The sequence below is a fragment of the Schistocerca americana genome, chromosome 7, assembly GCF_021461395.2.
Source record: "Schistocerca americana isolate TAMUIC-IGC-003095 chromosome 7, iqSchAmer2.1, whole genome shotgun sequence".
In the NCBI taxonomy this organism is placed as follows: domain Eukaryota; kingdom Metazoa; phylum Arthropoda; class Insecta; order Orthoptera; family Acrididae; genus Schistocerca; species Schistocerca americana.
The window spans coordinates 548,252,021-548,266,156 of NC_060125.1; the positions used below are offsets into that span (position 1 = coordinate 548,252,021).

General features: G+C 37.6%; 2 protein-coding genes across 3 annotated transcripts in view; one reads left to right on the top strand and one right to left on the bottom strand.

Moving 5' to 3' along the window:
• LOC124622262 (elongator complex protein 1) overlaps positions 1 to 521 on the top strand; it is a 159,660-nt gene extending 159,139 nt beyond the window's left edge. For both annotated transcript variants that reach the window (XM_047147924.1, XM_047147925.1), the window contains exon 14: positions 397 to 521. In XM_047147924.1, the coding sequence (XP_047003880.1) occupies positions 397 to 470 (74 nt within the window). In that variant the 3' untranslated portion in view covers positions 471 to 521. The remainder of the gene's footprint in view (positions 1 to 396) is intronic.
• The window catches only part of LOC124622264 (odorant receptor 67c-like), a 109,903-nt gene that overhangs the window by 30,413 nt on the left and 65,354 nt on the right, over positions 1 to 14,136 (bottom strand). The window lies entirely within an intron of this gene.

The window sequence follows — 14,136 nt, forward strand, 5'->3', positions numbered from 1 at the left end:
TAAACTGTATCAAGGAAAAAATAACTATTTCACTGATTTTACTGAAATACCTGTATTGCTTCACTATATTAAGTTACTTGACAAGATTTTAAAAATGTTTTTGTGATCTTGGTTCGTCCATGAAAAGAAATGAATAGTGTGTTGATCAGGACAAGGATGGAACTGCTTTTAAAGATGTATAATTATTACGGTATATTGATAATTTTTACTTATGGACCGTCTGACAGCAACTGAATAAAACACAGTTTTAGTGCCATACGCGTTTCGCCTTTATTTTCTGCAAGGCATCATCAGTGGCGTGGAATATGTACATATGTTGGCTATTTAATTTACATTTTTGTAATTGTACTTATAGGTTATAAACAGTTCTGTATAATTATGTTTCATTTGTTCCAGAACCCCATGTCAGATATCCTCCTACAATGACAGGTTCTCAGTGGAAGCTGCAGATCTTGGAAAATAATGCTTGAGCGTTAATTTATGTATGATAACTGTAAATAAATTTTTTTTAATTCATTAAATTAGCTATTTTTGATATTTTCATTCTCTGTTTTAATGTATCTAGCACACAACATTTCCTTTGATTAGCATGAACCTCTTTTGAATTGTTGCTGATATGTGAAAATAAAAAAGTTAAAGTGTAGTAATTTAAAACAAAGTTAATACTTAACCAATGCCAACTGAAAGAATTTGTGTTGTTGAAAAGTGCTATTACACTGCCAGGCAATGGACTCAGATTTGGGATGATGACAGTTCATAACTTGTCTGGTCATTCAGATTTATGTTTTCCGCGATTTCCCTAAAATTCTCAAGGCGTATGTCGGTAAAGTACCTTTAAAAAGTGGCACAACCTATTTTCTTCCCCATCCTCTGAGCTTGTGCTTTATCTGTAATTTTCCTGCTTTCCTTTGGTTGTGAAGTATGTCATAGAGTCATTGAATCCTCTCCTGAGGGAAGCTGCCCCACAACTGTTATAACTGGTTTTTGATAACCTGGATGCTGCTACTGGGATAGAGTTGGTGTCCAAGTTGGTCTCACACATATTCTATCTGGGATAGATTTGGGGCTCTTGCTGGCTACAGAAATACCTCAATATCACGCAGACCGTTCACAGAGACACATGCCGTGTGTGAACAAGTGTTGTCCTGCTGAAAAATGACACCACAATATTGTCACATGGGAGGAAACACATAGGACATACCAATTTGCCTTCTGATTTCTCTCATTCACTACCAGCTGTGACAGGAAGTCATACCAATGGCTCCCCACATAAGGCAGCCAGAAATAACACTGCTGTGCCTCTCCAGAACAGATGAAGAAAGGTACCTGTCACCAGGTTGTCACAGTACTAGCCGAGAATGCTCATTCAGGATAGTGCAGAACTGGGATTCATTCCTGAATGCAGTGCGACACCATTTATCAACGGAGCATAGATATTGTTTTGCTAAAGACAGCCTATGCGTGGGATGGTAATTCCCTTGTCTGCCTGCTGGTAGTCTCTGACAAATGGTTCAGGAAGGTGCAGAATGTGCAGGGTCCATTATGTGTTCTCTTATTACAGAGGCAGATGTGAGGGTGTTATGATGTGCTTGGTGCACCATACGGCAATCCTCCCTTGTGATCAGATGTCATTGATCAGAACCATGATGAGAATGCCTGCCTTCACTGTCTAACATTTCACCACTGTCACTTCTGAATGCCCCTCAAATCTGGATATTGCATAGTTTGACCAGCTAGCCAAATGGGGACCCACAATGTTGTCCCTTCCAAACTCTTGTCAGGCGTCGATATTGCTGGCTCACCAGAGTATGCAACATTGCCATGGGCTTCATAGTAATCAGTCAGAATCTAAAGCTGTTCGCACCCTGTATGTACCCTATCAGTCCTGATAACAGTACTAAAGATGAACAATACTAATGCACTCTTTCACAGAGAATAGCAACTCTAAACACTTACATACATGCTGGTGGTTTGCACGTGTACAAAGTTACATTCAGCTCTGAGCATGTTTCTGGCTGCTTTACAAAAAAGTGTCGGAGCGGAGAGAGAATTTTGAGCAACAAGAAGGAAAATACTAATTAAGCACAACAAAATGATATTTTCAACATGCAGAAGAATTTAGTATGAAAAATTGCTGTACAAATGTTATGAAGCAACAAGAAGGCTATTTTCAGTCATTATAATTGATTGAACAAACAAGAGTAGGGTAAATAGTTTATCAAAAAATGGAACTTACAGTTGTAATAATGGATAAGTTGCAGACTATTATTTCATACCCCAAGGAGAATTGTTAGTTACTGAATCTCATTGTTCTGTAAAGGAAACAACCACAATCACAAAATTTTCTCCCCAGTAAAAAATTTATGTAGTTACATTGGTACATCATGACTGTTTAGCTGGGGACTTCCTCTAAAATCCTAATTTATGTTTACATTATTGCCTATCGTCTTTTCCTATCCAAATATGTTCCATTACACATTATTTATTTTGTTTCTGATTTTCGTTTCATTAGGATTCTGTTCCTCAATTGGTAAAAACGAAACTGTTAGAGAATCTCTTTGCTGTTCTTTTTTTCTGTCTGTTCAACTATTAAGACACCTTTTTCACAGGAACAGGTATAGATATGAAGCTGAAATTTGTATCAGGTACTAAGGTCAGCAGGCCCTTGGTGGTGTAAAAATGTTAAACTTCCAAGTCAGTGCAAACAAAAGATCTGATAATATATGTCACATATCTTGATAATCGCAGACTCACTCATCAAAACCTATAGATGCAGTAGCAGTAAAGTGCGTGCCTGCAAACCAAGATGTTGCGGGATTGAGTCTCGGTCAGATCACTGTTTTTTCAGTCTTCTTTCTAACATAGCCTTCATCTCTCAAACAAAATAAAGAGTCGCCAGAAACAACATGTGGTTCAGATTCCACCTTAAAACCATAGTTACGCTTTTTCCAGTTGGATATCTGAGGTAGTTTAGGGAGACACAAGTCGCCAAATTGGTGTCCAGCAGAAAGACTTGCACCAGGCCACTGAGCCATATGAAATTATTATTATTATTATTTCTTTCCTTTCTCAGACATTATGTCTGGTTTATTATTATTATTATTATTATTATTATTATTATTATTATTATCATCATCATAATCATCCCCTAATAGCATGAGTCCTGCTTCTTGTTTTGCTGTCTTGCCTTTTCTTTCACCTCATCTTACATGTGTGTCTATTTTATGTAACCTGTTCTAGATTATTTCATAATTAGCATTAGCAGTTGCAGTTTTACATGCTGTTTAGTCAAACATTATTTCACACTTTTTCTGTAGTACAAAGAAAGGTGATTGTAACAGAATAATATTAAGTATGAAGTAATTATATATAAAAACAAAGATGAGGTGACTTACCGAACAAAAGCGCTGGCAGGTCGATAGACACACAAACAAACACAAACATACACACAAAATTCAAGCTTTCGCAACAAACTGTTGCCTCATCAGGAAAGAGGGAAGGAGAGGGGAAGACGAAAGGAAGTGGGTTTTAAGGGAGAGGGTAAGGAGTCATTCCAATCCCGGGAGCGGAAAGACTTACCTTAGGGGGAAAAAAGGACAGGTATACACTCGCACACACGCACATATCCATCCACACATACAGACACAAGCAGACAAATATGTCTGCTTGTGTCTGTATGTGTGGATGGATATGTGCGTGTGTGCGAGTGTATACCTGTCCTTTTTTCCCCCTAAGGTAAGTCTTTCCGCTCCCGGGATTGGAATGACTCCTTACCCTCTCCCTTAAAACCCACTTCCTTTCGTCTTCCCCTCTCCTTCCCTCTTTCCTGATGAGGCAACAGTTTGTTGCGAGAGCTTGAATTTTGTGTGTATGTTTGTGTTTGTTTGTGTGTCTATCGACCTGCCAGCGCTTTTGTTTGGTAAGTCACCTCATCTTTGTTTTTATATATAATTTTTCCCACGTGGAATGTTTCCTTCCATTATATAAGTATGAAGTAAGTCGCGTAACATATACTGTGTGCAGGTGTTTGTTTTTGTGTGAGTACACATTAAATGGTAGGTCTGGAATACGAGAAAACAGCAAGATGTGAAGACAAATAAACAGCTTCACCTACTGTTGGTGGAGCCTTTTACATTTTGACATTGTGGCTTGGCAGTGGCTTCACCGTCAAAGAGCCAACCACATTCTGCAAGAATGAAAACAAAAGACAGGGTGGTTTTGTACAAGTGAAATATATTGTGAACTGGTTTGTTATATTGATCCTTCAAAGCGTTTGTCATATAAAAAGATTGTATTCTACTCGAATTCACGAGTCACACTAATGATTTGTACAACCGTTGAAGAAAATATATATTTGTAAAAGAAAAGTAGTGGATATGCTTTTTCGTGATATGAGTAGATGTTATCTTCTTTTGCTCCAATAACAGCTGTATTGCTACACATGTGATTTCAGAGGCACTGATTACCAAGACCTCTACTTCAAGAGGATCAACTATGATGAAAGAAGAAGGTAAATACATCAGATATTACGTTGAGTTATGGATCTCATGAAGTGTTCTGGTGCAGCGTCGAAGCGGGCCAGCAGCTACATAAAACCCTAAACCAACAAGAAAAAACATTTCACACTGTGATATGGCAGTCAGTACTAATATTATAAATGCGAAAGTAACTCTGTTACTTTTTCAGGGTCAAACCACTGAACTGGTTTTGATAAAATTTGGTGTAGAGATAGCTTGAACTCTGAGGAAGAATATAGGTTATTTTAGAAAGTGTGCAGTACAACATACTTATTGATTTGAAGAATATAACGTGAAATATGGAACAATAATTACGCTTTAAAAAAGGTATTTACTCTTTCACTTTTGAATTTTGTCATATTTTTGAAAATGCTTTTATTGTTTGTTATGTCCTACATAATGCAATTCAGCGTAGTCAATACAGTACTTTACGTGTTTAATTCATAGTCCCATACTAATGTCAGTCACAAACCCATCGCATTTTAGCTGGTGAGTGTCGTGCATCACTTGTGAGTTCTTCACTGCATTCAGTTTTGTGTGAACAACTTGTGGTCGTGTAGTTAGCATTGCTTTTTCTCAAAAACAGCATCCCGCATTCAGTTCCCACCCGGGTCGGCTTTTTCTTCCCTGCTCGTGTCCAGATGTGTGTGTTACCACCACTACCACTATCATTATCAACATGCAAGTCACCAAAATCATGTTAAATAAAAATACTTGCACCTAGCTCTCAAACTTTCCAACTGTGATCCCCCAGAAAATAAAGCCCCACACACATTTCATTTCATTTTACTGATACACAAGTGCAATCATGGATAACAATTAGAATACAATGCTTATACAATCTTCAACGTGTTTAATACATGTCGATCCATGGTTCCATATTAATATTATCAGTGCTGTTTTTCTGGGGGAACGCTGGGGGATGTGTACCCCTAAACTTTTTCGTCGACAAAGTAATTTTTTTACAATGTTGAGAACTTTGAAGAGTGCCAAAGATTTATTTCACGGACATAAATTTTTTATGTAATTTTTCCGTGTTGGTAATTGCAATATGAACGATATCAGTGCACTTTTTGGTGGGAAAAGCGATGTCATTGACTTTTCAAGCATTTCGAAGCTGCAGCAACTGTTCTCGACAACTGAATTGCTGGCAGCCAGTTCGACAAGCATGTAGTGCCCTCGCCTGCTAATAGTGAGCGATGGTAGTGCTAAATGGGTATGTGTACACTCACCAAACGCTGAGTCTCTATGGTCCCGCTACCATGATGATGTTGATGACATAATGGCTAAAAGCGGACAGGTGGTATCCAATGTTCAGTTATAAGTAATTTTTGCTACATTATATCCAATGTCGGAGTACCCTCAAACTTTTTTTTAGAAAAAAAAAAAAAAAGCACTGAATATTATAAATGTGAAAGTAACTCTATCTGCTACATTTTCATGACTAAACCACTGAACCAATATCCACGAAATTTGTTGTGAGATAGCTTGAACCCTAATGAAGAAGATAAGCTACATTATAATGTGTGTAGTACAAGATATTTATTGATCTGAAGAATATGGCACAATTACGGAAAACTATGTAATCTTTGAAAAAGATACTTACTTCCAGCAATTTTGAACTTTATCATAGCTGCGCAGATGCTTTTATTGGTTGATATGTTTTATGAAATATGACTCAATGTAATCAATACAATTCTGGTTCAATTCTTAAGGTATTTAATCCATACTTCTCTGTTAATACCAATATTATTAATTGCAAAAGTAACTCAATCTGTTATGTTTTCATGATTGTACCACTGAACCGATTCTGATGGTATTTGATATAAAGATAGCTTAAATCCTGAGGAAATGTATAAGCCACATTAAAAAGTTGTACCTTCCTGAGTATTACCAGTGTTTTTAAATATGGTGTATGTGAATGGCATGCAGATGACACTGGTGCAGTTGTCGGTGACACTAAAGTGTCTATAGATAGATCATTCCATGACAGTGTAAATCCAATGTTGTTGTGCACGTGGTTTATGATGATGTGTTCTTACACCACCTGTCATAACTGGAGAGTTTTCGTGGACATACAACAGTAGAATTGGACAGTAAGCATGAGAGCCATATTTAAAACTATTACTACAAGCCTCGCAAACATAAGTGTGATTTACTGCACAGTTCTAAGAGAGCTCAAGCCGCAAAAGTTACTTGATTCCAAGTAACCTCAGAGCTTTCTCACATTTACCAAATCTTGGATGTAGAGCGTCAGATGGTCTTCAGAGCTACAAAGACATTAGAACAGCCACAAGCTCATTGCATTTTAGACATTGATCATCATGTGTCCTGTACAGCTTCCAAGACTTTTGAAGACTTACAATGACGGTGTCATTTAAAGGCTGTATGGTAAACAGTGTGTCATACCTTTACATGTGGAACGTTGGAGGCTTTTGGTGAGATTGCATTTGACGATGATCCATTAACCAACTATGTCAATCATAAGTTAGTCGTCAAAGGGGGATGGAGCAAAACAGCAGTGAAGCAAAAATGTAGGCACCATTACACAATAAAATGGAAGGGAGAAACAATTGGTATGTGTTACTGTGTTGGCAAAATCTCACATCCAGTACTAGGTGAGCCAGAGAAATCACTTGAAACTACTTCTGCATGAATGTAATGAATTGAGGCAGTTTTTAAATATAATTATAAAATATAGTGCACTTTCTGATTCGACGCACAGTAAAATAATAGAAACGCATTTATTACATGTCTACATACTGGTCCTGCGTACATTTCTTTATCCACGTTTCTATAGCACTATACATAGACATCTCGTGAAATTACTAATGTGCTTACTCACCATCACTCATTATAGCAAAATTACTAAAATGCAAGTTTTCATTCAGGGTGTATACGACCTGAGACAACCGATAGATCTGGAAAAAAACCAGAAATTTTGTCATCTGGAAAAAATCCGGGAATTTTGTCATCTGGAAAAAATCCGGGAATTTTTTAGAATTCTGGGAATTTTTCATTGCTTTAGTTTTCTGTTAAATTTTTGTAATTTTGAATGGTAAGAACCGATACTCTAACAAAGTATATTACTGTATCCCACTACTGCAGAATAATACTTTAACAATAAAACATAAACAAGAGAAAAAATCGAAAATAACTTAAATTGCAAAGGAAATGCCCCATATACGACGACGACACACAGTGCTCATGCAAGCGTCTGCCAACAGCAAAATGTGTCAAAGGCTTTAGAAATACTATGCAATGCTTCATTACAACAAATTGCCTCCAATGTGCGTGAAGTCACAATTGTTAACATTAGATTCATTTTAGCAGTTACGAGCAGGCGCATGCGCAGTTGAGTCTCGTTTGAGTAGTAGATTCTCCCGCTTCTAGCTACAGGAATGTGGCTGTTGGCTGTGCAAGCAGTCACAGCAAGCAGCTAGGGGGTGCCAAATTCATATTCTTGAGGAAAAAAAAAACTTGTTTCACAAAGTGCCTAGCATCCAGCGCACGCTAATCTATCGATTATTCATATGATTTTGAAACACATCCCTGTTCGTTTTTGAACACATTTTAAGTTGATTTCTGAATGAATCGTAAGTTGATTTTTGAATGCATGCATAGTGTACGTGATGTCTCTGTCAGGAGAATCCTCGTCGCATCTAGAAATAAACTTTCTGCAGACAAACGGGGATGGAGCTATACGAGCTGAGCAGAGTAAAGCTGAACGGATGAATGCCAATGCTGTCTGATTATGTGGTTGATTGGGTTTGCGAATGATCAGCGTTGTTATAATTACTAGCGAAATCTATAGATTCAGACTACCGGAATTGAAATAAAGACTAACAGGAATAACAGGTGAGAAGGATTACGTATTATCTTCTTGGTGTATCCAAGAAAATGAAATTGTGGCAGAAAATTTTTGGCCAGATCGCTACATTAGTAATGACCAGTTGTACAGTGCCCGGCTAGTAGCTGTTTAAGTTCTATTCTGGAAGTAACACAGAATACATGTTGTATGAACATGTAACAACACCTAACCAGAGAAGAATCGCGAGATAACTAAACCTGTGATTCTGGCAGGGTTAGTGAAGTTAATCTGCGAACAAATTTTGACAATGGCAGGAACAGCTACAGTATTGGTGATGACAAGACAGTTTGTTAGAACGAGGAAGGAGAAGAAACGGGGACATCACACAAACTATGAAAGAATAAGACAATTCCAAATTTATATAAAAATTTTCGTAATACTACTTTTCGATGTCATGCTTGAGAAACTGGTGTGTGTGAATGAAATGTGAAACTACTTCCTAACATACAGCTTTTTTGCTTGTACTAGGCCAAATAGGCATTTGATATTGGTACTTCGTGAATTATATTCTGTTGTGTTATAAAAATGACCATTTGTGCCAAGATAGTCTCATTTATTTGGTGTGTGTTGCAAAATTGCTGCAATATTAGAAAGGCCTATTTTATTTTATCTAGCAGACAGTGACAAAATAGATATAATCAGATCAAGAAACCACACCAGTTTTGGGTGTTATTTGTATTAACAGCTTTTTCAGCATTAGATAATGACATTTCAATTTTTCGTGTAGCAAAACGTTTGACAAACTTTGATGAGGTAATACATTGTTTCGCACAAAAGAAAGCATGCCATGTAAAGCTGTAGCACGAATAGACAGAAAAAAAATGCTAGGAGCTAAGGATTGAAGAAATGTATACTTTCTTGCTTGTCTCTTGTCTTTATTGGTTTTATGTATCCTATATTTAATTTTATGTCACACAGAAAAGCAAGTTATTAGCTCATAGGCAATAAAGGGTGCAAATTTTCTGAAGTTTTCTTGTTCTCCCAATTACAAATAATCCTATCCGCTATTAATTTTTTTAAAGAGGGGCAGGCTGTCAAACTGGCTGACTGGGAGCAGGAGAGGCACCACAGGACATTTCAGTTTCCACTGTCCTGAATATAGTTTGATGGCATCCATTACAAAACATACACGTTTAAATTCCACGGAGCGAAATACAGTGACGTGCGATAGAAGAATGCTGTATGAAGAGGTATGGCATTGCACTTTGGCAAACTTAAGACCAAATAACATGTCTTACATTTCCTCAAACACATATGTTTTATGTTTCAGACTTTCAGAAATATGTGAACTACAAGATGAACATATTTTTGAGAATTCAATTTTTTTAGTATTGACCTGGTTAGCAAATCTCGTAGATCCGGGGCTGATGCGCAGAGCAGTCTGAGCTATAATGGTTAGTCTCCATGTGACCAATGTTTACATTTAGTGATTTTACTGTTTATCTGTGGCCTGGAACTATCAAGTGAATTAAAATACATTCACATAATAGTGGAAGGCTAACATATGTTTTTAGTTTCAGACTTTATTTTATTTCCACCTTTCTGATAGTCAAGCATTAATTGCCTTGCAGAACAGTGAAGTTATTTTTGTCTGTTTGCTAAAGAAATTTGACTTTTATTAATCCTTTTCCGCAGAGGCAATCAATGTATTTCAAATGAAATGTTTAATTCCACAGTACTGGCTAGTTTCAACTGTTCGCTGCATTTCAAGTGCACGTTTTCATCTTCTAGCATGTATGGCATTATTCCATAATAAAGAACCAAACATGGTATAATACAGTACCGGTGCTCCAAGAAAATTTACACCCTGAAACCCACACTGAAAAGCTTAATATCATGTCGAGGTCTACTTCATTGGTAATCAGGACATACAAATGTACACTTTAAGTATGCACTTTGAATGTGCACATTTTAGTATAGTTCACGAAATTCTGATGCTCTTTGAGTATCCTCTGATGTCTTGTTTCTTTTGTGACATAATGTATGATATGTCAATGTTTTACACGTACGTACCTACGCGCTTCCTACGTCATGGCAGCTTCACAAGTGGGGTGGCACCTGTTACCTGGTGCTCTCTGGCAACTTCTAAAACGTACCTATTTCTAACATGTCGCGGGAAAATATAGCGAATGGTGGTTTGAAAAGAGTTACTTTCTAAGTAAATAACCTTTTATGTAAGTTGAACTTTGTGCGAGAATTTACCAAGAATTTCTTAAATCACAGAGCGTTTGACTCTCATTTAAAAATCAACTCTTTGATGACAAGACATTTAGAAGAATTTCAAACCCTGAAGATCAGACATTTATGTCAATATTAAAAATTTTACACGCACATTTGTGTGATATATCTTAAAGTGTAACACGTGCAAAAAAGATCAACATTATATGCGAAAACTTAGCATCTCTTGCAGCTGATTAACCTTAGAGACCAGTAATATATGTGAAAGCTTTGCTTTTCTTGTAGCAACACTACGTATATTAATTTAAACTATTAACTTTCCGTGATTGTGCGTTCGTTCTACTTAACATTGATGTTGCTGTTGGCTGACTACATCACCTGTCCTGTGCTCTCAATATCCGCTGTCATTGGCAGCGAGATCACGTGACAGGGCCTATGACTGGCCTACAAAAGCGCATCGCTTCGGAAAGTAACATGTGGTGTTTGGTGGAATTCCAATGTATACTTTCTTAATACAAAAATACGCAGCATACACATTGCTGCACATCAAAGATATTTCCAGAACATGTCTTTTTTTTTCACTGAGTTTCATTTTCTAAAGTGCCGGGAAATTCTAAGCCCATGTGTAAAACCATACCCATTCAAAGGATTGATAAGTTTTGCAATTCCAAGGGAAAATATACTGTCACTAAACACAGAAAAAGTGTATTTTCACCCAGGAGAAAGTGTATTTTTAGTTGGGAAATCTGGGAAAAATCCGGGATCTTTTTCCTTGTCCGTGTATACATCCTGTCATTGTATTGTACTTGAACAAAATGTACACCTTTTACTTCTATCCACATGCCACATGCCCCATGCCCCTCTCTGTGGGCCCCTGGAACATGGCTGATGTAGTGTGTGAGAGCGTATTGAAAAGTAATGCCTCCGAATTTTGTGTGTGTAAATTCTTAAAGTTCTCTAAATAAAACAAACTTTATTAAGATTTTACATTGTTACTCTTTGTGTCTACTTATTGTTTTATGAAAATAGTCCCCCTGGTAACAAATATGTTTCTCCCAATGAGAGACCAGTTTATTGATGCCGCCACTGAAGACTGTTTGCCTGTGGGGGTGGAGCCACGTCATCTCTGCTTGCAATGCTTCATCACTATTAAAGGGAAGTCCTAAAAGGTGTTCTTTAAGATTTGGAAACAGGTGAAAATTGGATGGGGCCAAGTTGGTACAGTAAGGAGGGTGATCGATGACAGTGAATCCCAGGTGTCAGATTGTTGCGGATGCCGCAGCACACATGTGTGGTCTGGCATTGACATGCTCATGGATAAGGTGCTCACCATGCATGACTAAACCCATCGAATTCGTGCTTTCATTTTTCAGAGGTCTTGATGTACCTTGCAGTGTTAATGCTGTTGCCTTTAGGCATCAATTCCAAGTGCAACATGCTTTGAACATCCCAGAACTCTATTGGGACGACTTTGCCTGCTGATGGCATCACCTTGAACTTTTTGGTGTCTTGTTAAGGAATCCATCACACTCACACTTAAAAACACACACGAAATTATTGACAGACGTCGAGTGAGCGTTTGAGGCACCCACTGTGCACACAGTTTTCTCTGCCGCAGGTGTAGCCTGTACACAGTCTTGTGATAAGCAACACTTACATGAAAGCCGTGTCTGTGTTATCTGATGATTTTTTCTGATGTGTTCATCCACTCAGTTCTGATTAGTCTCGTCTGTTGCCTTACGCTGTTGTCCACTCTGAGCTCTGTCACACACTTAGGTTAGCACCACGGTTTCCTTCATTGCAAGCACGAGTAGCCCAGTGTCACGCATTATTGATGTAGATATAATCATCACCATGTATAGCTTTCATTCTTCTATGGATATCAATTGGAGGCATTTTCTACGGTAGAAACTTGATAACAGTGCACTGTTTCTTCACACACCAGCATATTTAAGTTACACACTGCCATGATGCATGATAACAGTTCGAAGCTCTCTAACAGCAGAGGGTTGCAACTCGTGTCAGCAAAGTGGGAAAGTCAGCTGAGTAATATCAATGGCGTGTAATATGTAGAGTCACCAGCTTTGGCAAAGTGTGAAATTGCAAAATTTTTCTGAAATTTTACAAATTTTGCTCAACCTTTAAGCAAAATAGTGAAATAATTAATGAAATTGTGTGGAATCACATCATGTGAAATTAATGGTGGAAATTCAATTTGAGCTACAGCAATCGATTTTGAATACCAGTAACCATCAGTTCTACACCCCTTTGATATATATTGATATTTTGTATCATATTGCGTACTGCTAACTACAATTCCCGCCCAAGACATTTAGCAGTGTCCCAGCGCATTACTTGATGTGGCCGTGTATTGAGTGTTGGAAATTGTTGTTGATCGCCGGTGCATTCGGTCTCATATTTTGCAATTTGTCTGCATGCTGGAGTTTATTAATACGGTAGTGACAGTTTTTCTTGATAAAAAGAATTTTTATCAGAAGGATGTTACATGTTTGACAATACTAGAAAGATAGATACTCACGTGTAAATACAGCAACATGCAAATTGAGTGGCAGAGAAAGGACACATGCCTAAAACATACTAATGACAGTTCTTGTCATAAGTATAGCAAGAAGAATGTGCTGATGATGACAAGTGTCAAAAGCGAAGTTAATATCACAGATGTCAGAGCAGTGACAAAACGAGTGAGAACTGATAAAGAAGAATTCATTTTATCAACTCCAGCTTTCATTGAAACTGCTATTCCACTTGAAAAAGTTGATCATCCAGAGCTGAGAGTGTGGATGAACAAAGATGTATCAGATTTATGTAATATTACACAATTTTGATGGGAAGAAATACTGGTTTAACTTAACATTGGTGCCAGTTTGATTGCATGGCTTCAGATCAGCAATTTTTCTAGTGTTACTAAAAATACATGGATGTGGTTTTAAGTAATGAAATGTAGCTGAGAGGGAAGATAATTCCTTCGTGCTTGCTCAGAACCAACCCTCCTGCTCCTACAGTTATTATTACTTTTATAGAAAGAATGAGGTCGAGTCTTTGTGGATCAGCAAAATTCAGGCTTTTCTGCGCTGCCAACTGCCACACACCAGAATTGTAAAATGTAGAAATGGTGACGTACTCACCCTAACCAATCTGCCAAACATCAGAATTTTATAATGTTTACAGTGTGAAGTTTTTGGATGATGTATCGAAGTTGGCAACTCTCTATTTACATATGTGCAAGTTGGCAGCAACGACATGCAGTCACTAAGGTATGTTGGTAATCAGAAGCCCGTAATAGAAACAATCCCTGTGAGTAATGTTGGTAGTGAGAGGTTGTTTTCAACATATTGTTATATGATGTCTGCAGGAGAGTGGTTCCAACTCCCAGTAATATGGACGTCATGTTGTTTATTATCAGACTCAAGTGATTATGTACAGTGCCATTATATTTATTTCAGAAGGGGCAAGCAAGAGAGCAAAAACCTCATTCAAAAGCTGTGCTTGAGAGGGTGGCTGGAACTGCTAGTTATTCCAGTCACACAATAAAGAGAATGAAGGAGAGGG